Below are 26,767 nucleotides of genomic sequence, written 5' to 3'. Positions count from 1 at the left end.
ATCCAGGTAGGCAAGCAGGCGGGCATGGCAGGTAGCCAGACAGGTGATCAGGGTAGGCAAGCCGGCAGGCACGGCAGGTACACAGGCTGGCGGGCACAGCTGATAGACAGGCAGGTGGACACGGCTGATAGACAGGCAGGCGGGCACGGCTGATAGACTGTCTGGCGGGCACGGCTGATAGACAGACTGGCGGGCACTGGAACCTGAGGGTTGAGGAGAGTGTTAGCACACAAACAACCTTGCACAGGCACCTCCATTTTGGAGGAGATGCTTTAAATAGGAGTGGCGTGCGCGGCCCCCATAAGAGGGAGGGAGCGAGAGCGCCACAAACACGGTGCCCAGGAAGCTGCGCGCGGTGCGCGCAACAGCAGCTGGGGAGCTGTAGGACGCTGGACCGGGACCACGGCGGTGAGGGGAACAGCGTCTCTGCCCTGCAGGAGGCAGAGACGCCGACTGTACAGTCCCCCCCCCCTTTTACGCCCCCTCTTCTTTAGGCCCGCAAGAAATTTTTCTAGAAGCCGAGGGGCATGAATGTTCTCCCTGGGCTCCCAAGACCTCTCCTCAGGACCAAACCCCTTCCAATCCACAAGAAGGAAAGACTTTCCTCTTACCCTCTTGATGGCTAAAATGTCTTCTACCTCAAAGACGTCCTCAGCGGAGACTGGAGCTGGAGTGGTACCTTGATCGTCAGAGAAAGAATTAAGGACAACCGGTTTGAGGAGAGACACGTGAAAGGATTTGGGGATCCGTAAGGAGGCCGGGAGTTTCAGCTTGTAAGCCACTGGATTTATTTGGTTCAGAATCTCGAACGGACCGATGAACCGCGGACCCAACTTGTATGATGGTATCTTGAGACGGACATATTTGGAGGAAAGCTAGACCTTGTCTCTTATCAGTATGCTTCTTCATCTGCTCGGAGGACTGAAGAAGCGCAGATCTAGTGTCTTCCCAAATCACAGAAAATTCACTGACTAGAGACTCCGCGGCAGGATTTTCCACTGAAGAGGAGACGGAAAACGGAGTCCGGGGGTGTCGACCCCAAACCACAAAAAACGGAGACTTAGCAGAAGACTCACTCACATGGTTGATATAGGAAAACTCGGCCCAGGGCAGGAGCTCAACCCAATCGCTATGGTGAGCGTTGACAAAGTGCCAAAGAAAACTGGTGAGGATCTGATTGATACGTTCCACTTGACTGAGGATTATAGGCCGAAGAAAAATCCAAAGAGACATCCAGCAGCTTGCACGTGGGTCTCCAAAAGCAAGAAGTGAACTGAACTCCTCGGTCCGAGACAATGTGGAGGGGTAAGCCGTGGAGATGGAAGATGTGACGAATGAAGTCCTTAGCCAGCACAGGTGCAGACGGAAGACCCGATGAAGTGAGCCATCTTGGAGAAGCGGTCGGTGACCACTCAAATGACAGTACAACCGGCCGATGCAGGAAGATCCGTGATGAAATCCATTGCAATAAGTTGCCACGAAGCGGAAGGCACTGGAAGAGGAAGGAGACGACCGGCTGGAAGGTGCCTAGGTATCTTGTTACGAGTGCAAGAGGAACAAGCCGCGACAAATTCCGCAACATCCTTGAACAGTGTGGGCCACCAATAATGCCAGGCAATGAGCAGAAGAGTCTTCCTCTGGCCGGCATGGCCAGCCAGTTTAGACGAATGGCCTCAGAGTAAGACCCTCTTCCGATCCTGAGCCTCTACAAAGGTCTTACCAGGAGATAGATGAGACCGGTCAAATGGAGCAACAGTCATACAGTAGTTCTGGAGGGGTCAATGATGTGTAGAGGCTCCTCCTCTAGGTCGGAAGACAGAAAAGAGCGGGATAGAGCGTCGGCTTTAATGTTCTTGTCTGCCAGGCGCTAATGGAGAGTGAAGCAGAATCGAGCAAAGAACAAAGACCATCTGGCCTGATGTGGGTTTAGTCTTTTGGCGGTCTGCAAATAAGCGAGGTTTTTATAGTCAGTGTAGATGACCACCGGGTGCAGAGGCCCCTCAAGCAAGTAGCGCCACTCCTCCAGCACCAATTTGATGGCCAGCAGTTCTCGATCACCTATGGAGTAATTGCGCTCGGACGGAGAGAAGAGTCTGGAAAAGAAGCCACAGGTCACCATTTGCCCAGACGAGGCTTTCTGGGTAAGCACTGCTCCGGCTCCGGAGGAAGAGGCATCAACCTCCAGGAAGAACTGTTTATTGCAATGCGGACAGTGTAGCACAGGAGAGGAGGAGAAGACTTGTTTAAGAGAGATAAAGGCATTCTCTGCCTCGGAAGACCACTCCTTGGGATTTGCTCCCTTACGTGTAAGAGCAGAGACGGGAGCTGTCCTGGAGGAGAAATGAGGAATGAAGAGGCGGTAATAGTTAAGAGAATCCCAGAAACCGCTGAATAGCCTTCAAGCCCTCCGGTCGGGGCCACTTTAAGATGGCAGACACCTTCTCGGGATCCATCCGTAGTTCGGTCTCAGAGATGATATACCCCAGAAACGGCAGGGAGGTCTGCTCAAGGAGGCATTTCTCGAACTTAGCATACAGGCGATTCTTCCGGAGCCTCAGCAGGACCTGACGAACATCCCTCCAGTGAGAGGGCAGATCAGGGGAGAACACCAAGATATCGTCCAGGTACACCACCACGCAGGAATATAGGAGATCTCGAAAGATATTGTTTACTAACTCCTGGAAGATGGCTGGAGCATTACAGAGACCGAAGGGCATCACGCGGTACTTGAAGTGACCATCCCGAGTGTTGAATGCCGTCTTCCACTCGTCTTCCTGGCGAATCCGGACCAGATTGTACACCCCACGCAGGTCGAGCTTAGTGAAGATCTTTGCGCCTTTTAGGTGGTCAAACAGCTCCGAGATGAGAGGCAGGGGGTACTTATGGTAATCTGGTTTAGGCCCCTATAGTCGATACAAGGACGAAGAGAGCCGTCTTTCTTTTTGATGAAGAAGAATCCTGCTCCAGCCGGAGAGGTGGATTTCTGGATAAATCCCCTAGCAAGATTTTCTTCAATGTATTCGGACATGGCACGGGTCTCGGCCAGCGACAACGAGTAGATTCTCCCACGAGGAGGTGAAGCACCAGGTATTAGGTCGATGGGGCAATCATACGGCCTATGAGGTGGTAGTGTCTCTGCCTCCTTGTAACATACCTGGCGGCGTCCTTGCATGGTGGTCCATCTCCCACTGTGCAAGAGGGCGCACTTGATCTCCTGTCCAGAATGTCTCTCTGGCTTCCCTCCATGCTGTCTGTTTGTGTCTGTTTCTGCTGCTTAAGGGCGGCGCCCGATCACTTCCTGCCTTTTGTACCTGCTGTGGGTCACACCCCTTGTGCGTCCTCAGCCTATTGCTGTCTGTCACTTGGTATATAGCTCAGCAGCTCCCTTCTATCCCTGCCTGAGCATAGTGTTTCCTTCAGTGTGTGCTTGCACTCTGAAGGTGCCAGGTCCCGTCTCTTGTCTCCTGCTTTTTGTATCAGTTCCCGTGTCTGAACTGAGTCCTGTATGTCTCCTGCTTTGCGGTATCAGCTCCCGTGTCTGAACTGAGTCCTGTATGTCTCCTGCTTTGCGGTATCAGCTCCCGTGTCTGAACTGAGTCCTGTATGTCTCCTGCTTTGCGGTTTCAGCTCCCGTGTCTGAACTGACTCCTTTCTGTGTTCTCTTGTCTGTCCTGTCTGAACACGCTCCTAGCCTGTTCCTCTCGCCTTCTAGTGGCCGATTTCCTAGACCCGCTCCTGTGTCTGGTCTGTCCTGTCTGAACACGCTCCTTGCCTGTTCGTTCCGCCTTCTAGTGGCCGATTTCCTAGACCCGCTCCTGCGTCTGGTCTGTCCTGTCTGAACACGCTCCTTGCCTGTTCGTTCCGCCTCTCTGGGGGCCGTATTCCCAGACCCGCTCCTGTATCCCTCTGCAGTGTCGGTCTCCTCCGTACACTCAGTTCCAGTCTGAACTCTCTCCTGTCCTTTACCTGTTTTGCCTCTATGTCCGTTCCCTTCCTTTTTCTGCAGAGTCTGAACTCGTACCTAACTCCTGCTTATTGTCTCTGCAAGTACTGTGTGAGTATCTGGCTCTGTCTTTCCCTTCCTGTCTGTTCCGTGTGAACAGAGCCCTGTCCTCCCTGCTCAGCCTTGTCGGCACTCTAGCTGTGCTTGCCTGTAACCCTCTGCCTGTATTGTTCCTGAGTCCCGGTGTGTACTGGGTCCTATCCCGCCTGTGTTCCTACCTGCTAGTGCCTCCCTGTCTGCACTCTAGCTGTGCTTGCCTTTACCCCCCTGCCTGCATACCCGCCTGCCTGCATACCAGTCTGTGTGCCAGCCTACCAGCCTGTTCCTGTATTCCCCTGTGTGGGTCAACAGCCGTGTCCGGGGTCTGTCCTGGAGTAGCACCTGGTCCCTCTGCTCGGTTCCTCCTTGGTGCACTGGCGTCGTATGCCGTCGTGCGACCCTGGTCGGATCGGGTGAATACTTAGTCACGCCCCTCCAGGCATTCACTCTCCGGCACGGTCCAGTGGAATCACTACCAATCACACGCACACGCCGCTTAGCCCGGGCGTGTGCATAACAGCATGCTCAGGCCATGGTTCCCGTTGAGCCCCACGGCCTTCGCTCTTTGAGAAGTTTTTCCAGCGAATACATGCATTAAAATAAATAAATAAATTTTTTTTTCCCCCTTTAGCTGAGTTCCAGGCGAATTACGCACCCGTCCAGATGGATCTATCAGCTCTCGTTCCTGCGGATCCGCCACGTTACTATGGGGATCCAAGACAGTGTCGTGCATTTGTGGAGCAATGCATGCTACACTTTAAGGCCTACCCTCTCTATTTTCCTTCCGATTGGGCTAAAGTGGCCTTTATGATTGACTACCTAGCGGGTGATGCCTTGAAATGGGTCACCCCCCTATGGGAAGCATGGGATCCTGTCATCCTTGACCTGCAGGCCTTCCTGGTGGCCTTTCGTATGGTCTTCGAGGACCCTAACTCTGAAGCCCCTGCTGAAGCTTCACTTCCCAATATCCCGGAGCAGCCCCGACGGGTAATGTGTGTGGGTAGCGCAATAGTCCTCCAGCCCAATGAGACTACTGCCCACCCAGAATCCTCACAGGGTGACTACGCTTTCCGGAATACTTCTCTCAACCTCAAGAGGCAGTCCAGACGTGCTAGACTTAGAGGCAAGCCGTCACGCCAGGGTCTGTCCTCCCTGAGACCTCCTGACCCCAACCTTGAAGTCCCTACTGAAGCTTCATCTCCCTGTATCCCGGAGAAACCCCAATGGGTAATGTGCGTGGGTAGTGCACCAGTTCTCCTGGCCGAAGAGACTTCTGCCCATCCAGACTCCACACAGGAGAACTTCCTGCACCCGGCATCAGATGCTTCTTTCTCTTTAACCGGTGTGCATGTCCAAGGATGCTCCAAAGCTGTGGTTACCTCAGAGTCTGTGCACCTCTACTACCTGGCGGAGGATCCCCTGTTGCCTCCTGAACCCTCCGGGATACCACTCGATGACAAATGGAGAGAGACTTCTCTACACCCGGTACTCAATACTTTGTCCGCTTCGTCCTGTGAGCCTGACAATGGGTACCCCAAAGTGGTAGTTACCTCCGAGTCTCTACACCCCTCCGACCAGGCGGAGGATCTCCAGTTGTCTCCTGAACCCTTCGGGGTGCTACCTGGTAGCGAAAGGACAGAGACTCTCCTATACTCTGTACCTGATACCTCGCTCGCTTCGTCCAGTGAGTCCAACTTAGTGTACTCCGAAGCAGAGGTTACTCCTGAGTCTCTACACCCCTCCGACCAGGCGGAGGACCTCCAGTTGTGTTCAGAATCCTTCGGGGTGCCACCTGGTGGTGAATGGACAGAGACTTTCCTATATCCTGGATCTGATACCTCGCTTGCTTCGTCCAGTGAGTCCGACCTAGTGTACTCTGAAGCAGAGGTTACCCGTGAGTCTCTACACCCCTCTGACCAGGCGGAGGACCGCCAGCTGTCTCCAGAACCCTTCGGGGTGCCACCTGGTGGTGAATGGACAGAGACTTTCCTATACTCGGTACCCGATACCTCGCCTGCTTCCTCCAGTGAGTCCGACCTAGTGTACTCTGAAGCAGTTGTTTTCTCTGAGCCTCTGCACTCTTCTGACCCGGCGGAGGACCTCCAGTTGTTTCCTGAATCCTCCGGGATACCACCAGATAACAAAGAGACAGTGACTTTTCCTCATTATGTACGTGATAACCCGTCTATTTCTTCCTGTGAGCTTGACAAGATGTACCTCGAAGCAGAGATTACCCTTAAGTCTCTGTCCCCCTCCAACCCAGTGAACGACTGGCCCTCGAATTCCCTGCGGAAGATTCTGGCAGGCCTGAAGAAGAGGGGGCGTAAGGGGGGAGGTACTGTAACATACCTGGCGGCGTCCTTGCATGGTGGTCCATCTCCCACTGTGCAAGAGGGCGCACTTGATCTCCTGTCCAGAATGTCTCTCTGGCTTCCCTCCATGCTGTCTGTTTGTGTCTGTTTCTGCTGCTTAAGGGCGGCGCCCGATCACTTCCTGCCTTTTGTACCTGCTGTGGGTCACACCCCTTGTGCGTCCTCAGCCTATTGCTGTCTGTCACTTGGTATATAGCTCAGCAGCTCCCTTCTATCCCTGCCTGAGCATAGTGTTTCCTTCAGTGTGTGCTTGCACTCTGAAGGTGCCAGGTCCCGTCTCTTGTCTCCTGCTTTTTGTATCAGTTCCCGTGTCTGAACTGAGTCCTGTATGTCTCCTGCTTTGCGGTATCAGCTCCCGTGTCTGAACTGAGTCCTGTATGTCTCCTGCTTTGCGGTATCAGCTCCCGTGTCTGAACTGAGTCCTGTATGTCTCCTGCTTTGCGGTTTCAGCTCCCGTGTCTGAACTGACTCCTTTCTGTGTTCTCTTGTCTGTCCTGTCTGAACACGCTCCTAGCCTGTTCCTCTCGCCTTCTAGTGGCCGATTTCCTAGACCCGCTCCTGTGTCTGGTCTGTCCTGTCTGAACACGCTCCTTGCCTGTTCGTTCCGCCTTCTAGTGGCCGATTTCCTAGACCCGCTCCTGCGTCTGGTCTGTCCTGTCTGAACACGCTCCTTGCCTGTTCGTTCCGCCTCTCTGGGGGCCGTATTCCCAGACCCGCTCCTGTATCCCTCTGCAGTGTCGGTCTCCTCCGTACACTCAGTTCCAGTCTGAACTCTCTCCTGTCCTTTACCTGTTTTGCCTCTATGTCCGTTCCCTTCCTTTTTCTGCAGAGTCTGAACTCGTACCTAACTCCTGCTTATTGTCTCTGCAAGTACTGTGTGAGTATCTGGCTCTGTCTTTCCCTTCCTGTCTGTTCCGTGTGAACAGAGCCCTGTCCTCCCTGCTCAGCCTTGTCGGCACTCTAGCTGTGCTTGCCTGTAACCCTCTGCCTGTATTGTTCCTGAGTCCCGGTGTGTACTGGGTCCTATCCCGCCTGTGTTCCTACCTGCTAGTGCCTCCCTGTCTGCACTCTAGCTGTGCTTGCCTTTACCCCCCTGCCTGCATACCCGCCTGCCTGCATACCAGTCTGTGTGCCAGCCTACCAGCCTGTTCCTGTATTCCCCTGTGTGGGTCAACAGCCGTGTCCGGGGTCTGTCCTGGAGTAGCACCTGGTCCCTCTGCTCGGTTCCTCCTTGGTGCACTGGCGTCGTATGCCGTCGTGCGACCCTGGTCGGATCGGGTGAATACTTAGTCACGCCCCTCCAGGCATTCACTCTCCGGCACGGTCCAGTGGAATCACTACCAATCCCACGCACACGCCGCTTAGCCCGGGCGTGTGCATAACACTCCTTTTTATCAAAGACGTCCGCATAGGACCAGTAGGGTGCTGGCAGGCCAGGTAGGTTAGCTGGAGTAGACGGGGGTCGAGCAGGACGAACCGGAACCAAACAGATCTTATGGCATTCCTGACCCCAACGGAGCACCTCACCCGAGGTCCAATTCAGGACGGGCTCATGTCTCTGTAACCAAGGCAGGCCAAGCAAGAGGGGATGAGAGAGACCTGACAGTACGTAAAAGGAGATTTTCTCCGAGTGCAGCATTCCCACCTGAAGAGTTACCGGCTCAGTGACCAACAAGATCGTTTCAGGGAGAAGCTTTCCGTCCACAGAGGAAACCGCTTAAGGATCCGCCAGACGTATGGTAGGAATCTGAAAACGCTCCACAACGACCTGTTGGATGATATTCCCAGCGGCTCCGGAATCCAGATGGGCAGTCTCGAAGAAGCGGGTCTCACCACTGGTAACAGAAACAGACAGAGTCAAAGGCGAAGAGGAAGAACTCTTGCCTAGGACGACCTCTCCGAGCTCTCCTAGACACTGGAGTTTCTCACCGGTCTCACCAAGCAAGAGCGGATCTGATGCTCTATATTGCCACAATAGAAGCAGCTCCCCTTGACACGACGGGTCTCCTGGCTAGACTTGACCATCTTATCTTGATCAATTTGCATAGGCTCTGAAGAAGACACCCTGGGGAGTGCAGGTTGCGAGACTGGACTTTGGAAGACAGGAGCGAGGCGTAGAGGTTTCCTCTCACGGGTCATCTCCTTAGCGCGTTCCAGAAAACGGATTTAAATCCGGGTAGCTAATGACACCAGGTCGTCCAGGGAGGGAGGTATGTCACGACCGGCTGGCTCATCCTTGATCCGTCCGGAAAGGCCCTCCCAAAAGGTGGACAACAGGGCCTCATTGTTCCAGGCAAGTTCAGATGCGAGGGTTCGGAAACGCACAGCATACTGGCCCACAGAGAGACTCCCTTGGCGGAGTCGGAGAAGTGAGGAGGCACTAAAAGATTTTCGTCCGGGGTCATCGAACACCTTTCGGAAAGCCTGGAGATCGGACACCAGAAGATCCCCTCTCTCCCACAGAGGGTTAAGCCACGCCAACGCTTCTCCGGCGAGGTGAGACATGATGAATGCCACCTTGGCCCGGTCGGAGGTGAACTGGTGTGTCAGGAGTTCAGAGTGCAGGGTGCACTGATTTATGAAGCCCCGACATAGGACAGGGTCACCACCAAAACGTGGAGGCACATAAAGCCGAGGTCCAAAGCCGGGTGCCACAGTGCCACTGGGTTGAGGTGCTGCTGGAGCGGGTGCCGCTCGGTTAGAGGTAGACAGGCTTGCGGGCACTGCTGATAGTCAGACTGGCGGGCACAGCTGATAGACAGGCTGGCGGGCACGGCTGATAGGCAGGCGGGCATTGCTGATAGACAGGCAGGCGGGCACGGCTGATAGACAGGCAGGCGGGTACTGGAACCTGAGGGCTGAGGAGAGTGTTAGCACACAAACAGCAACCTTGCACAGGCACCTCCATTTTGGAGGAGTTGCTTTAAATAGGAGTGGTCCTCCGGCCATTGGCCGGGGACTCTTTAGGACAGCGTGCGCAGTCCCCTTAACGGGACCACGGCGGTGAGGGGAACGGCGTCTCTGCCCTGCAGGAAGCAGAGACGCCGACGCTACAAAAATTGCTTGTATTGTACGGTCCAGCCATCAATATAATAAATAGGGTATTCACATAACGCTGCATGATCATGGTCACCAGCCAGTATGTGTACAGTACAGACACAGGGCTATTAAGTGCATGGAGGGTGTGTGAACAGATGCTATGAGGGATCAGATTTAGAAGAAAATTTTGTATGGGCAAAATGGGAATAGTTACATAAGTGAGGTGGGGTGATTGGCCAGTCTAAAGAAATGTGTTTTAGGCCACACTTAAAACTGTGGGTATTGGGATTTAATCGAATTGCCCTGGGTAGTGCATTCCAAAGAATTGGGTCAGCATGAGAGAAGTCTTGGTGACTGGAGTCGATGGTCTGGATTATTGAGGATTTTGCCTTAAGTCATTAGTGAAACGGAGGGCACGGGTGGGGCTGTAGACTGAGACGAGGGAGGAGATGTAGGGTGGTGCAGAACTGTGGAGCGCTTTGTGGGTGAGAGAGTTACGTTTATATTGGACCCTGTAGCGGATGGGCAACCAGTGCAATGGTTGTCACAGGGTGGAGGCATCGGTGTAACAGCTGGAGAGGAAAATGATCCTGGCTGCTGCATTCAATATTGGGTTTGAGAAGGTTAGTAGTGGGAGGAAATACCAGGAGTTCAGTTTTTGACAGATTCTGTTTTACATAGAGGGAGGACATTATGCTAGAGACAGCAGAAAGACAATCACTGGTTTATCTATCTATCTATCTACCTATCTATCAAAAAATCATGGAGACAGCACGCTTGTCAGGTGAAAAAATGGTAAGTTTTAATGGCCCATGAGGCGATGTTTCTGTCCAACAACGAGGACTGATTTTTTTATATTGAAAGGACTGGTATTACCTGGGAGGCTTTGCACCATTTATGCGGCTGGTGCTGCTTTTTATCTTGACTTTATCTATCTATCTATCTATCTATCTATCTATCTATCTATCTATCTATGTCTTATTTATCATCATTCATTTTCCCTGCATGTCATATTAAGCCACGTTCACACGTTCAATATTTGGTCAATATTTTACATCAGTATTTGGCTTATAAATACTGATATAAAATACTGACCAAATACTGAACATGTAAACGTGGCCTAACAGTTATCATTTATCCAGTGGAAAGGTGCAAACTTTTTAAAGGTGCAATTATTATAAATGGGGTTATATGAGATTAGAAAAAAAAGTTTTTTCTTTCTCCCCAAAAATGCACCACTTTGAATCATGGTTTGTGGTTTGTTGCAGCTTAATCAAGTTTAAGAGAAGAGACCTAAGTTACAATACTAGACAAAAGTGACACTTTCTGGAGAAAAAAAACCCCAAAACACTCAACCTGATTAACTCCTTGGTGATATTGACCTCATGTGACTGGGTGTCATAGAGGATCGTCAGTTTTGCAATCAAACAGTATCACAGTGTATTGCAAAGGCCATCGACACTTCAAATCCCTTAGGGGGTCAAAATAAAAGTGTAAAAATATTAAAAAATAAAGTGTATGTATGTATATAAATATATATTATTGTAAAAGTTTGAATCAACCCCTTTTTCTGCAAATTGTAAAAAAAAAATACTTATTTGGTATTGCTGCATGTGTATTTGCCCAAACTAATAAAGTATCAAGAAAATTTGCCCTAAACTATGAACGTCAAAACAAAAACAAAAAAATTGAGCATGAAAAATTGCTGTTTTCTGTTCACTTCGCCTGCTCAAAAAAAATGAAAAAAGAGATGAGAAAATCATATGGATCCCAAAATGAACTACGCCTTGTGCTGCAAAAAAACCCCAAGCAAACCCTGAGACAAGTGTGTCATCAGAAAAACTTAAAAAAAAAAGTTATGACTCTCAGAAAATGGTGACTGAAACCAAATTTTTGTCACCTTTTCATTTTTTAAGTATTTAAAAGAAAAAAACTAGATGTTTGTTTTCAACACGAGTTACCGCAGAGTGAACGTCGTAAAAACAAAATCCAAAAAACATTGGCAAAACTTTTTCTTTTTTTTTTCTTTTTTTTTTCAATTTTACCCCACCTGGAATTTTTTTCTACATATCGTAGAGTGAATGGTAGAATTAAAAATTACAACTTATTCTGGAAAAAAAACAAAACCCTGATATGGGTAGGTCAATATAAAAATGAAAAAGTTATGGATTATGAAATGCAAGGAGGATAAAATAAAAGCAAAAAAAGAAATAAAAATAAGGCACGTGGAGTGAACGCCATGACATGGCTAGATTTTTGGGTTGACTCCCTTCCCGGTCGGTGACCTGAGCTCACTGTACTTTCTCTGTCTAGGAAGCCTTGTGCATGTACGGGCTCGCTGCGCTGAACATAATATTCTTCTGTGCCCCCGAGCTCCACATCTGATTGATACATGGACTCACATTTACTTCCACGTCTATATTTACGTGGTTGAGTTTGGTGGCCGTCATGAGCCTTGGGTGGCCATTGGTCACCGCACCCTGAAGAGTCATCATTCTTCTGGACACCCTGTTTGGGTAATGAAGCTTCCAAACGTCTTATTCGACAAGGTCTGGCCAAATTCAGCAGCCACTTGAGGCGTGTAGCTTACAAATATATGTATAATATGTAAAGCATTGAGAGACGTGTCCCTGCAGTAGTCCAGACCGAAGCGCTCATAGCACAAGTATGAGCATTTGTGATGCATCAAAGTTATATTGAGGATCCTTCAATATACCCCGATCCTGGCACAATAATGGGCGTATGATATGTTTAAAGCAATTCCATCACCAGATTTCACAATATAAACTGCATACGTTGTAAAAAATAAATAAATAAATAATCAATCTCTTAGACCTGATGAGGCTGGAGTGCTTACTATGAAAGTCTGCAGTAGTCCAGACAGAAGCGTTCATAGCACAAGTATGAGCATTTGTGATGCATCAAAGTTATATTTAGGTTGTAATACTGACTGGCCCATCACAGTACCAGAGGATCCCTCAATATACCCCAATCCTGGACCAATAATGGCCGTTTGATCTGTTTAAAGCGGATCCATCACCAGATTTCACAGTACAAACTGCATACGTTATAAAATCGATCTCTTAGACCTGCCGTGGTTGGTGTACTTACTTTGAAAATCTATGATAGAATGGCTGTGTGATCTTCAAAATTAGTCCAGCTCCAGCTAGACTCATGAAATGTACATTTTAACTCCTTCCTGGCGTGATGTACATTTGCAATGCGTTCTACACCGGCTGCTGGTGTACGGAGCGGGATCAGGAGCTGAACCTGCTCCACACACGACGGACGCTGGCTGTGTTATACAGCCGGCTTACACCTCTAACAGCAGATTATATTTTAAAGATATTTTTCTTTTTTTTTTGCTGTACATTTTTTATTGGTCCCCCTGGGGGATCTGAACCTGTGATCACAGTCACTGCCTTGGCTTCATAGGTGTATAAACATGGCAAACGGGCGTTTTTCAGTAAGCCTCAGCAATGCCATCAGCACCCTCTCCCCTACATATGTTACTGGGGGCTGGAAAGGAGACCTCCCATTTTCAGTCTTTTAAGTGCCGATGTCATAATTGGCATCGGCATCCAAGAGGTTATACTGCTGCCTCTGATCGCAGGAGTTAGTCTCAGGTGCTAGATGTATGGCTCATCTGGCACCTGCACTGCATGGAGTGGGAACAGCTCTTCAGCCTGCGCCAAACATATAAGCCAAAGATGTCTGTCGTACCTGTACAGTGGTTGGCGCTAATGGAAATCTGGGCGCCATGGGTTCAGCACCCCTTGGTTTGCCAGATTCATCAACTCTGCCGGATTTATTATACTGGACTCTGGGGAAGACTGTCGTAATGATATTGTGTTTGTAGGTATTTATAGTAGGGAGTAGCATGACTAAAGCTTGATTGGCATGATCAAGTGCCATGCTTTACAGTGCAGCTTAGATCCAGTGCAAATATTTGAGAAGAGTGATCTTGCATATCTTGTGTTAGTCTTCGGGTTTCCCTTTCAACCCTCTTACACCTTCTATTTCAGCTACATGATGTGTTCCTTCTATAAAGTTTTGTGTTGTTGCAGTTTGTGTCGGTGCTCGTTTATGGCCCCGTTCACACAGCTCGACACAACTGTATTGTGATCGTTGTGTCCCCACACAGCATGAGTATTGTCGGCAGGGTGATGTGCTGCCAACAATGACGATTTAATGGTCGTCTGGAACAATCCAATCAGCCGATGAAACAACCTTCTTACTCATTCATCGGCTGATTGGCCAATGAACTGTTTATTTTGCCGATTTTCAGCCCCTTGCCCTAAAAACACTATTAAGTGCACTATTACGACATATGGGCGCCATACTGGTAGATGCCCCTTTCTAACCCAGATTAAAGGTCCGTTCCCATTCTTGTTGACTCACGCTCTCCTTGTATTACATCTGATCACTTGAATCACATGTTCAAGTAAAATATTTTTATCCACAGGATAGGTGATAATAGTATGAATGCTAGGTTTCTAACCTCCAGGACCCCCACCAATGATAACAGGGGACCCTTCAATGAAACTGTAGTTTACAAGTGTGACCACTGCTCAATTGCCTTCTATAGGTGTCACGCAAGGTGAGGGAAGGAACAAGTGTACAACAACGGGAAGAGGGGGAAGGGAGCCCAACAACTAGGGAAAGGGGGAGTGGAGACCCCTAGGCGGATCTAATATCACCCTGACTCCCAGTCCCTATATAGGTTCCGCACCTATCGCCGATCAGGAACCTAATCCCTGAATGTCCCTAGAGCTAGGCCCTAGTTAGGGAGGGGACAGGGAGAACACTAGTCAGGCCCCACTGTAACTAAAGGCAACAAGGTAAACAAACAAAGGGGATACACTTAGCTTGAGAAGACACAAGAAAGATAACGCCAACTGTCCTCCAAGGGAAGTCCAAGAAGAAACTAGCTGACTACCAGTACTCCAGACATAGAGGAACATAGAGCTATCACCGGCAACTCTCTGGAGACACTGAGAGTTTTTAACTACCAAGCAAGGGTGTGTCAATTAGCAGCAGAAGGTGGAGGTCGCTGCTGGGTCCTAAAGGGAGGAGGATATCACTACACTACAGATATGAGAAGATCAAGAAGGCCTCTGCAATGCCAAGCACAGTGACCTTCTACAGCCAGATCCAGAGCGACTGTCTGTCACACTTGATACACCCATGACAATAGGTCCATGCTGAACCACCACTCCCATAGACAGTGAATGGAGTGGTAGTCATCCATATACACTGTAGCTTCATACACGGGGGACCCAGTAGTCGGACACCCAGTTATCACTTATCCTATGCAGAGGTGATACATGTTATTTGTAGGACAACCCCTTTAAGTTGCAATCTCCTAGTCTAGACTTATTTGCCATTAATATATTGGTTACTATATGTACAAGGTCAAAGCGAAGCCTTGATGTTGTCCTATAAACCCATCATCAGGCCCATGCTGATCTATGACTGTTGAGTCCTTCAGGAACTAAGCCTTCATTTATATTTGATTGCAAGCTCCAAAGTCTCAGAGGTTAGATAATGTATCTATGGCCTCCGCTCTCATACATATAGTTCAGAGCACATAATGGCTTTTTCTATTGGATAAGTGACAGGTGCATTTTAAGGAGTACAGCACTTTTCAACGTCTTAACTCTGGAATGATGTCAGATCCATGAAGGATGTGTCAGATGTGACTACTAGTGAGCTGTCGGGAGCCTTCAAGATGCTGCTGATGTGTCACTGCAATGTAAGAGCAGAAGCTGAATAAAGGGATAATGCATTTTCTCAGCCCTAGGTCCTGTCTACCTAACAAGCCCAAACAGAGTAGGAAGCTTGGAAACTCACCGGAGACTTTGCTCATTAAGACGTACTTCTATTGACAAGTATATAGATTGGGAGATATGTGATATGGAGTTTAGTAGAAATTTAGAATTGGATTTCCAGCAGAAATGAAGGCGTCCTAAACACAGGGTCTATGGTCTAAGATAACTGTTAGTAAGGTTCACATTTGATACATACATTAAATTTAGATTTTAGGGCCCTATGGCCACAGTTGAACCTTAAATGGTCACTGTACTTTTAGAAAACTAAAGCATTACATACTCAATTTTGCCAATCTGTTTTTTTTTTAAATGTTTCCCCCCCAAAAAAAAAGTTACCCAAAGTGTCTTAGCAGCTCCCTTCTGTGTAACTTGTAGCCCACTGACTATTAGAATCATAGAATGTTGGAAGGGACCTCCAGGATAATCGTGTCCAACCCCCCGCTCAATGCAGGAGTCACTAAACCATCTCAGACAGATATCTGTCCAGCCTCTAAAGACTTCCATTGAAGGAGAACTCACCACCTCTCGTGGACACCTGTTCCCCTCATTGATCAGCCTCACTGTCAAATAGTTTTTTCTAATATCTAATCTGTATCTTCTCCTTTTCAGTTTTATTCCATTGCTTCTTGTGTTTCCATGTGCTAATGAGAATAAGGATGATCCCTCTACACTGTGACATCCCTTCAGATATTTGTAGACAGCTATTAAGTCTCCTCTTAGCCTTCTTTGCAAGCTAAACATTCCCAGATCCTTTAACCATTCCTCGTAGGACATAGTTTGCCGTCTGCTCACCATCCTGGTAGCTCTTCTCTGAACTTTCTCCAGTGTTTCGACACAGTATTCCGGATGAGGTCTGACCAAGGAGGAGTAGAAGGGATAATTACTTCACGTGATCTAGACTCTATGCTTTTCTGAATACCTCCCAGAACTGTTGTCAAGTGTAATCCATCACAAGGAGCAGAGCTGCCGAGAGGCATTATAGGAAGTGAGCGAGGCTTTGTCTCTCTGCTCCTGCTCTCCTGTTTGTTATACTATTTACAGGCATATAGGAATACGCTTTCAGTTCATCGCAAACAAGGCTAAGCAAATCACTGAAAAGGACATCAAATACCCAAATAAAAGCATCACAGGAAGAAGGCCAACTTACCAACACCGGGACACAATACTAATATATTGCAGGATGCAGAAAGGCCCCCATGATAAAAGGCAGAGGCAGCACAGGTCTAAAATATTGATGCACAAACCACTCACACTCCGACCATTCATGGGGGCGGTTTCTTAGTGCAGGCTGAGAAGTGGAGCAAAAGGAGTTCCAGCACTTATAGTGCTGTTAGAATGCTGATGAAGAAATAGAGTGAATGGCAAGTTACAGAGCAGGAAAAAGTTCCTGGGCATATAGGGCTGTTATGTACTACAAAAGAAGTTTTACTTTGTGAGGGAAGCTTTTCTACAGGTTTTATGAGAAAGGATGGGTATGCTTTAACTAAAATTGATTGTATTCCACCCGATAAAAAGGATTCCTTAATTTAACATCCCACAAGAGGGCAGCTATATTACAGATTTTCCTGGCTGGCTTCCTCCATGTCATATGCCAGAATGAAGTGAAATTCATGGAGTGAATATATGATGGGATAATGCCGTCCTTGTCTCATTCACCAGGGGGATTCATTCAGAAGAGGCCCTCAAGATTAACTGCTTCTGGCCATGTTCACACGTCGTTAGCGCGCTTGTTTTTTTTTCTGGTAATTTAAGTATATAGTGCCAAGTACTGCTTATATAAGAGGGTGGTGGCCAATCCTGCATAGGGGCCCACCGGAGGATTCTCCTGTTCTCCTGAGGGGCCCACCGGAGGATTCTCCTGTTCTCCTGTGGGCCAGTCTAAGCCTGACCTCCTGGTCTATCCGCTACTCCAAAGAGATAGGTGTCAAGAGCAGAGCTCCAGATAATGGAAAAGCACTGAAATCCTTGTGCTTATCTTTAAAAGAACCCCATTCAGACAAGTGCAACTTGCAGAAATTTTTGCGAAATTATTTTTGCTTGTGAATCTACCCAAAGTCATCCGATTATTTTTCCCCCAAACTCAACTGGGCTCCTCCATTAGTTCTAAAGCCCACCATGACTTGAAGTCATGTAGGACATTGCCCTTTTGGTAATTCTGGTGCGTCATAGAACAATGTAACTATTGCACTTATGTTCTCCAAATATATAACACATTGACATTGAGGGCCCCAGCCAAAATGTTATTGCTCATGGCTCATTTATTAGGAATCTCCTGACACAATTCCTGCTGTCAGCGTTTAGTTCCAGCGCGCTCTCATGCCCGGTGCTGCCCTGACGTTTGCGTGGAAGTATGATAGAAATTAGCATAGCTGTCAGGATACAGTTGCACTCGTACGTCGTGGAATGACATGGCTGAGGTTGTCAGGATGCCTCACAGTTCTGTGCATCAGCAAAATCCACATTACCAGTGTGTAAACTGCTTGTAGATCCTTTATTAGGAGGGGAAAGAAGAGTTGTCCCGCACGTGCGTTCTGCATCACCAAACAGCCTGTCATATTAAATAAACCTGCCGCTCACTTAATAATGACTTACACCCCTTGTGTCTCTTGCAGTGATATATTTGATGCCATGTTCCCCGTCAATCACATCGCTGGAGAGACCGTGATACTACAAGGTAAGAATGTCATAAATGTGCCTCATTTACACACACTGATTGCATAGAAGCTTAAAGGGGTTCGTTCACCATTCGTGATAAAAAAAGACATAAAGCATATTTTAAAAAATAAAAAAAAGTCAACTCATCCTCCACCACCCCGCATATAACGCCGTTTGGGTCCCCCAGTGTTCTCCATACTTCTTTTTCTGGTTGGGGTCAACACGTGACTAATGCATTAATGCTGCAGTCAGAGATTGATAGCAGTGGTCACAAAACAGAATGAGATATGAAAACATCAGTTTCCATCACGGATTAAAAAACACATGCATCAAAAAAAAAATCACACTAACTAGAGATGAGCAAATTGATAGGCAGGAGGCCATGGTCCAGCGGGTAGGTCAGTGTTCTGTGGCCCCTGGACGGCAGCCCTGTGAACCTTCTCCCACGTTGACAGCGCTGGAGCTGATCACTGACCTCAGCTGCTCTTGTGATTTTCACGGGCAGAGCCTTTGAGCTTAGTGATTGGCTGCAGTGCTGTCGAGGTGACATCACTGTTGCAGACAAGCAACAAAAACTGGGTCAGCGGTAGAGAGCTGGCTAGTGATGAGCGAGGGTGCTCGTTTAACCCTTTCACCAAGCATGCTCGGGTGCTTTCCGAGTATCTTCGGCGTGCTTGTATATTATCATCGAGTCCCTGTGTCTGCATGATTTACGGCTGTAAGACAGCTTCAACACGTGAGGATTCCCTAACAAACAAGCAATCCTTGCATGTTTTGAGGCTGACTAACAGCTGTAAATCATACAGACGCAGGGACTCAAACATACCGTAATATACGAGCACGCCGAAGATACTCGGTAAGCACCCGAGCTTGCTCAGCGAAAGGGTTAAACGAGCACGCTCGCTCATCACTAAAGCTGGCGCTAGACCCAGGGTGTTTTGTTATAACTGCCGCAGTTTATAGTCCATAGTTTTCTGAAAGGGGACAACCTATGTAAGAACTGCACATATGTGGGGGGAAATGGGAAGTTTGTATTACAGATATGACACCTAGGGATTGGTGGGTCAGGTAGAGGGATGGAGTCACGAGAGGAGCTGCCAGATCCTACTACCAATATGTGATCCTGCACAACCCTTAGGGATTGATAGGCAATATAGTTAAGCAGACCCTTGGAAGTTCGGGTTCGACCGAACTGCAGTCCAAAGTTCGGTTCGGATACCAGAACTGTAACCGAACTTGAACCTGAACCCGAACCCCATAGAAATCAATAGAGACTTCTCTCTCTCCTCCCCTCAAACTCCTGAACTGTAAAACGGACTTCCAGGAGAAGTTCGTGTTTGGAGTTCAGCACCGGACACAGAGTGTCCAGGACAAACTCAGAACTTTACACTTCAGGTTCGCTCATCTCTAATATGGAATGGACGAGTTTAGGAGTCAATTTAATATATTACTGTCAGTTTACCAGTTGTCATACTAAATGTCCGGGACTATGGGTTGTGGGATGTATTATGAAACATATGCTTTATGCACAAAAAAAAGTTTCCGAACGCAAAAAATTGTGCTGAACCTGCCAATTTAATCAGAACTGGTTGACTAATTTGGAGAATCTCCCACTCTCCCATGACAGATGACGTTGGGGGAAAGATTTCCAATCCTTTCACTCTTCCTGGAGGTAAGCTGCCACCAGGGCTGTTTGGCAGTCTTACTCCCCTCTCAACACTGAAGATACATGCACGCTCTGCCATCATGAGTGTTTATGTGTCGGGGGTGATGAGAGAATTAGTGTTTGGTTGACAATTTTCTAGGGTGTATGGGAATCGCAACGTCTCGGAAATGAAAAATTAGAAATATTGCTTGGGTGCCAAAAGAAGACAGGCATTAGTTAACACGTTAGAAATACTGTGTCTTGGTAATTCCCCTCCTGAGAACAGGTATCTAGAATTACCAAAAATTCTAATAATTAGGTCCTCATGTCTCTAAATAGAAAAGCTCATCGTTAAAACCTCATTAGATCAATCTTTGAAGGCCATGTTCACCTTCTTGTCATCAGTTATGAAGGGGAGTAGTGGAGACCAACTTTTGGAAATATTGGTGTCCCCGTGATGTGGCTGGCAGTATTGATCACCTCCTGGTACCTACTTGTAGGGTGTAGGTATCAGGAAAATGAAGAAGAGGAGCGCTGAACGTTTACAAGATCACATTTTAGGATCTAGTTTTCCGTCTGAGCGCTGTTCTGGTCCCCTTCTTTAATACTCTGTGTCTATGTAGAGTATTAAAGAAGAAGACCAAGGTATAACTACCAGATCAGAACTAGAAACGGTGGCTAAAACCAATGGCTTCACCAGCATCTGCCACAACCTGGTTCTTTTGCACAATATCCCAGGTTTCTTGGCCGCAGCCAAGCCCTGCAACCTTTGTAGGTGCCCCATGGTATCTTCAGTCTACCCCTTGTCAAAACAGAGTTGACACCCACCGGTATTCCTGATGTTTGGTCTACGGTAGGTGTTCTTTGATAAGTATTAGTTACAGGAGGGCTGTATCTCACATTAAGACATTTACGTGCAATATGAGGACAACTAGGTGTGTGGCAAAGACCCTTTGTCCTAAATTTCTGTTCAGGAATGTTAGCAGATATGCACACAGAAGTAGCGTAGACGGGAAAGTATGCAGGAAAGGTGATATACCGCCCCATTTATCTACCCACAACTTAAACACATTACATTTTTGCTTCTCAACTTCTATAGCCGGGTCTCCGAAATGATTGACTCCTGAGATGATCACGTTTCCTCCACATTCATTTTCATTGCCCATTTCTGACATAAACTACAAAAAGCGCTGCTCTGTGGGTTTGGCAAAGACTAGACTTTAACTAAAACAATGTGTCCAGATCTCAGGGGATTGTGTTATGCCAGTGACAGGGCCAAATATGGTCTCCTCGTAACACATAGACCTTGAATGTTTCCATTGCTATTTGTGCTGTTTTGTCACAAGGTTACATCACATTACATTTTCTGAATCCACAACCACATTGTCTGCAGACCTCCTTTCAAATTTCCTCAGGAGTATGGGGGTCAAATGTTTCTAAAGTTTTGGTCTAGAATCTGTGGATACATCACATCACATAACTGTATAGGTGATCTAAGGAAGAATGTTAACTTTATAGGGGCTCTAAGGGGTAGCGTTAACTGTATAGGGACTGTAAGGGGTAACGTTAACTGTAAAGCGGATCTAAGGGGTAACGTTAACTGTAAAGCGGATCTAAGGGGTAACGTTAACTGTAAAGTGGCTCTAAGGGGTAACGTTAACTGTATAGGGGATCTAAGGGGTAACGTTAACTGTATAGGGGATCTAAGGGATAATGTTAACTGTATAGGGGATCTAAGGGGTAAAGTTAACTGTATAGGTGATCTAAGGGGTAACGTTAACTGTATAGGGGATCTAAGGGATAATGTTAACTGTATAGGGGATCTAAGGGGTAACGTTAACTGTAAAGCAGCTCTAAGGGGTAACGTTAACTGTATAGGGGATCTAAGGGGTAACGTTAACTGTATAGGGGATCTAAGGGGTAACATTAACTGTATAGGGGATCTAAGGTATAATGTTAACTTTACCCCTTAGATCCCCTATACAGGTAACATTATACCTTAGATCCCCTATACAGTTAACTTTACCCCTTAGATCCCCTATACAGTTAAGGTTACCCCTTAGATCACTTATACAGTTAACGTTACTCCTTAGATCCCCTATAAAGTTAAGATTCCTCCTTAGATCCCCTATACAAGTAACGTTATACCTTAAATCACCTATACAGTTAATGTTATACCTTAGATCCCCTAAACAGTTAACATTACCCCCTAGATCACCTATACAGTTAACGTTATACCTTAGATCCCCTATACAATTAGTGTTACCCCTTAGATCCCCTATACAGTCAATGCTACCCCTTAGATCCCCTATACAGTTAACGTTACCCCTTAGAGCCCCTTTACAGTTAACGTTACCCATTAGATCCCCTATACAGTTAACGTTACCCCTTAGATCCCCTATACAGTTAACGTCACCCCCTAGATCCCCTTTAGAGTTAATGTTACCCCTTAGATCCCCTATACAGTTAACGTTCTACCTTATATCCCCTATACAGTTAACGTTACCCCTTAGATACCCTATACAGTTAACGTTACCCCTTAGAGCCCCTTTACAGTTAACGTTACCCCTTAGATCCCCTATACAGTTAACGTTACCCCTTAGATCCCCTATACAGTTAACGTCACCCCTTAGATCCCCTATACAGTTAAGGTTACCCCTTAGATCCCCTATACAGTTAACGTTACCCCTTAGATCCCCTATACAGTTAAAGTTACCCCCGTAGACCACCTATACAGTTAACGTTACCCCTTAGGTCCCCTATACAGGTAACGTTATACCTTAGATCACCTATACAGTTAAAGTTACCCCTTAGGTCCCCTATACAGTTAAAGTTACCCCCGTAGACCACCTATACAGTTAACGTTACCCCTTAGGTCCCCTATACAGTTAACGTTACCCCTTAGACCACCTATACAGTTAACGTTACCCCTTAGATTCCCTATACAGTTAATGTTACCCCTTAGATCCTCTATAAAGTTAACGCTCCTCCTTAGATCCCCTATACAGTTAACGTTACCTCTTAGATCCCCTATACAGTTAATGTTACCCCTTAGATTCCCTATACAGTTAACGTTACTCCTTTGATCAGCTATACAGTTAACGTTACCCCCTAGATCCCCTATACAGTTAACGTTACCCCTTAGATCCCCTATACAGTTAACTTTACCCCTTAGATCACCTATACAGTTAACGTTCCTCCTTAGATCCCCTATACAGTTAACGTTACCTCTTAGATCCCCTATACAGTTAATGTTACCCCTTAGATCTCCTATACAGTTAACGTTACCCCTTAGATCCCCTATACAGTTAACGTTACCCCTTAGATCCCATATACAGTTAACGTTACCCCTTAGATCACCTATACAGTTAATGTTACCCCTTAGATCCCATATACAGTTAATGTTACCCCTTAGATTCCCTATACAGTTAACTTTACCCCTTAGATCCCCTATACAGGTAACGTTATACCTTAGATCACCTATACAGTTAACGTTACCTCTTAAATCCCTTATACAGTTAACGTTACACCTTAGATCCCCTATACAGTTAACGTTACCCCTTAGAGCCGCTTTACAGTTAACGTTACCCCTTAGATCCTCTATACGGTTAATGTTACCCCTTAGATCCCCTATACAGTTAACGTTACCCCTTAGATCACCTATACAGTTAACGTTACCCCTTAGATCCCCTATACAGGTAACTGTATAGGTGATCTAAGGGGTAACGTTAACTGTATAGGGGATCTAAGGGGTAACATTAACCGTATAGAGGATCTAAGGGGTAACGTTAACTGTAAAGCGTCTCTAAGGGGTAACGTTAACTGTATAGGTGATCTAAGGTATAACGTTACCTGTATAGGGGATCTAAGGGGTAAAGTTAACTGTATAGGGAATCTAAGGGGTAACATTAACTGTATATGGGATCTAAGGGGTAACGTTAACTGTATAGGTGATCTAAGGGGTAACGTTAACTGTATATGGGATCTAAGGGGTAACGTTAACTGTATAGGGGATCTAAGGGGTAACGTTAACTGTATAGGAGATCTAAGGGGTAACATTAACTGTATAGTGGATCTAAGGGGTAACGTTAACTGTATAGGGGATCTAAGGGGTAACATTAACCGTATAGAGGATCTAAGGGGTAACGTTAACTGTAAAGCGGCTCTAAGGGGTAACGTTAACTGTATAGGGAATCTAAGGGGTAACGTTAACTGTATAGCTGATCAAAGGAGTAACGTTAACTGTATAGGGAATCTAAGGGGTAACATTAACTGTATAGGGGATCTAAGAGGTAACGTTAACTGTATAGGGGATCTAAGGAGGAGCGTTAACTTTATAGAGGATCTAAGGGGTAACATTAACTGTATAGGGAATCTAAGGGGTAACGTTAACTGTATAGGTGGTCTAAGGGGTAACGTTAACTGTATAGGGGACCTAAGGGGTAACGTTAACTGTATAGGTGGTCTACGGGGGTAACTTTAACTGTATAGGGGACCTATGGGGTAACTTTAACTGTATAGGTGATCTAAGGTATAACGTTACCTGTATAGGGGACCTAAGGGGTAACGTTAACTGTATAGGTGGTCTACGGGGGTAACTTTAACTGTATAGGGGATCTAAGGGGTAACGTTAACTGTATAGGCGATCTAAGGGGTAACCTTAACTGTATAGGGGATCTAAGGGGTGACGTTAACTGTATAGGGGATCTAAGGGGTAACGTTAACTGTATAGGGGATCTAAGGGGTAACGTTAACTGTAAAGGGGCTCTAAGGGGTAACATTAACTGTATAGGGTATCTAAGGGGTAACGTTAACTGTATAGGGGATATAAGGTATAACGTTAACTGTATAGGGGATCTAAGGGGTAACATTAACTGTATAGGGAATCTAGGGGGTGACGTTAACTGTATAGGGGATCTAAGGGGTAACGTTAACTGTATAGGGGATCTAATGGGTAACGTTAACTGTAAAGGGGCTCTAAGGGGTAACGTTAACTGTATAGGGGATCTAAGGGGTAGCATTGACTGTATATGGGATCTAAGGGGTAACGCTAATTGTATAGGGGATCTAAGGTATAACGTTAACTGTATAGGTGATCTAAGGGGTAATGTTAACTGTTTAGGGGATCTAAGGTATAACATTAACTGTATAGGTGATTTAAGGTATAACGTTACCTGTATAGGGGATCTAAGGAGGAATCTTAACTTTATAGGGGATCTAAGGAGTAACGTTAACTGTATAAGTGATCTAAGGGGTAACCTTAACTGTATAGGGGATCTAAGGGGTAAAGTTAACTGTATAGGGGATCTAAGAGGTAACGTTAACTGTATAGGGGATCTAGGGGGTAACCTTAACTGCATAGCTGATCAAAGGAGTAATGTTAACTGTATATGAGATCTAAGGAGGAACGTTAACTTTATAGGGGATCTAAGGGATAACATTAACTGTATAGAGGATCTAAGGGGTAACGTTAACTGTATAGGGGATCTAAGGAGGAACGTTAACTCTATAGGGGATCTAAGGGGTAACGTTAACTGTATAGGTGATCTAAGTTATAACGTTAACTGTATAGGTGATCTAAGGGGTGATTTTAACTGTAAAGGGGATCTAAGGGGTGACGTTAACTGTATAGGGGATCTAAGTGGTAACATTAACTGTAAAGGGGCTCTAAGGGGTAACGTTAGCTGTATAGGGGATCTAAGGGGTAACATTAACTGTATAGGGGATCTAGGGGTAACATTAACTGTACAGGGGATCTAAGGCAGGGTTCCCCAACTCCAGTCCTCAAGGCCCACCAACAGGTCATGTTTTCAGGATTTCCTTAGTATTGCACAGGCAATAATTCCATCACCTGCACAGGCAATAATTCCATCACCTGTGCAATACTAAGGAAATCCTGAAAACATGACCTGTTGGTGGGCCTTGAGGACTGGAGTTGGGGAACCCTGATCTAAGGGGTAAAGTTAACTGTATAGGGAATCTAAGGGGTAACATTAACTGTATAGGGGATCTAAGGGGTAACGTTAACTGTATAGGTGATCTAAGGGGTAACGTTAACTGTATATGGGATCTAAGGGGTAACGTTAACTGTATAGGGGATCTAAGGGGTAACGTTAACTGTATAGGAGATCTAAGGGGTAACATTAACTGTATAGGGGATCTAAGAGGTAACGTTAACTGTATAGGGGATCTAAGGAGGAACGTTAACTGTATAGGTGATCTAAGGGGTAAAGTTAACTGTATAGGGGATCTAAGGGGTAACGTTAACTGTATAGGGGATCTAGGGGGTAACGTTAACTGTATAGCTGATCAAAGGAGTAACGTTAACTGTATAGGGAATCTAAGGAGTAACATTAACTGTATAGGGGATCTAAGAGGTAACGTTAACTGTATAGGGGATCTAAGGAGGAGCGTTAACTTTATAGAGGATCTAAGGGGTAACATTAACTGTATAGGGAATCTAAGGGGTAACGTTAACTGTATAGGTGGTCTAAGGGGTAACGTTAACTGTATAGGGGACCTAAGGGGTAACGTTAACTGTATAGGTGGTCTACGGGGGTAACTTTAACTGTATAGGGGACCTAAGGGGTAACTTTAACTGTATAGGTGATCTAAGGTATAACGTTACCTGTATAGGGGACCTAAGGGGTAACGTTAACTGTATAGGTGGTCTACGGGGATAACTTTAACTGTATAGGGGATCTAAGGGGTAACGTTAACTGTATAGGCGATCTAAGGGGTAACCTTAACTGTATAGGGGATCTAAGGGGTGACGTTAACTGTATAGGGGATCTAAGGGGTAACGTTAACTGTATAGGGGATCTAAGGGGTAACGTTAACTGTATAGGGTATCTAAGGGGTAACGTTAACTGTATAGGGGATATAAGGTATAACGTTAACTGTATAGGGGATCTAAGGGGTGACATTAACTGTATAGGGGATCTAGGGGGTGACGTTAACTGTATAGGGGATCTAAGGGGTAACGTTAACTGTATAGGGGATCTAATGGGTAACGTTAACTGTAAAGGGGCTCTAAGGGGTAACGTTAACTGTATAGGGGATCTAAGGGGTAGCATTGACTGTCCAGGGGATCTAAGGGGTAACGCTAATTGTATAGGGGATCTAAGGTATAACGTTAACTGTATAGGTGATCTAAGGGGTAACGTTAACTGTTTAGGGGATC

The 26,767-nt window shown here is 46.6% G+C and overlaps 1 protein-coding gene across 4 annotated transcripts in view; it reads left to right on the top strand.

The window, feature by feature from the left end:
- PRKAR1B (protein kinase cAMP-dependent type I regulatory subunit beta) overlaps positions 1-26,767 on the top strand; it is a 234,048-nt gene that overhangs the window by 127,903 nt on the left and 79,378 nt on the right. For all 4 annotated transcript variants that reach the window (XM_073648024.1, XM_073648025.1, XM_073648027.1 and 1 more), the window contains one exon: positions 17,897-17,958. In XM_073648024.1, the coding sequence (XP_073504125.1) occupies positions 17,897-17,958 (62 nt within the window). The remainder of the gene's footprint in view (positions 1-17,896; positions 17,959-26,767) is intronic.

This window comes from Phyllobates terribilis, unplaced genomic scaffold (assembly GCF_046119375.1).
Source record: "Phyllobates terribilis strain yellow unplaced genomic scaffold, ASM4611937v1 Scaffold_9__5_contigs__length_417890890, whole genome shotgun sequence".
Taxonomy (NCBI): domain Eukaryota; kingdom Metazoa; phylum Chordata; class Amphibia; order Anura; family Dendrobatidae; genus Phyllobates; species Phyllobates terribilis.
This window is presented reverse-complemented; position numbering and strand designations above follow the sequence as displayed.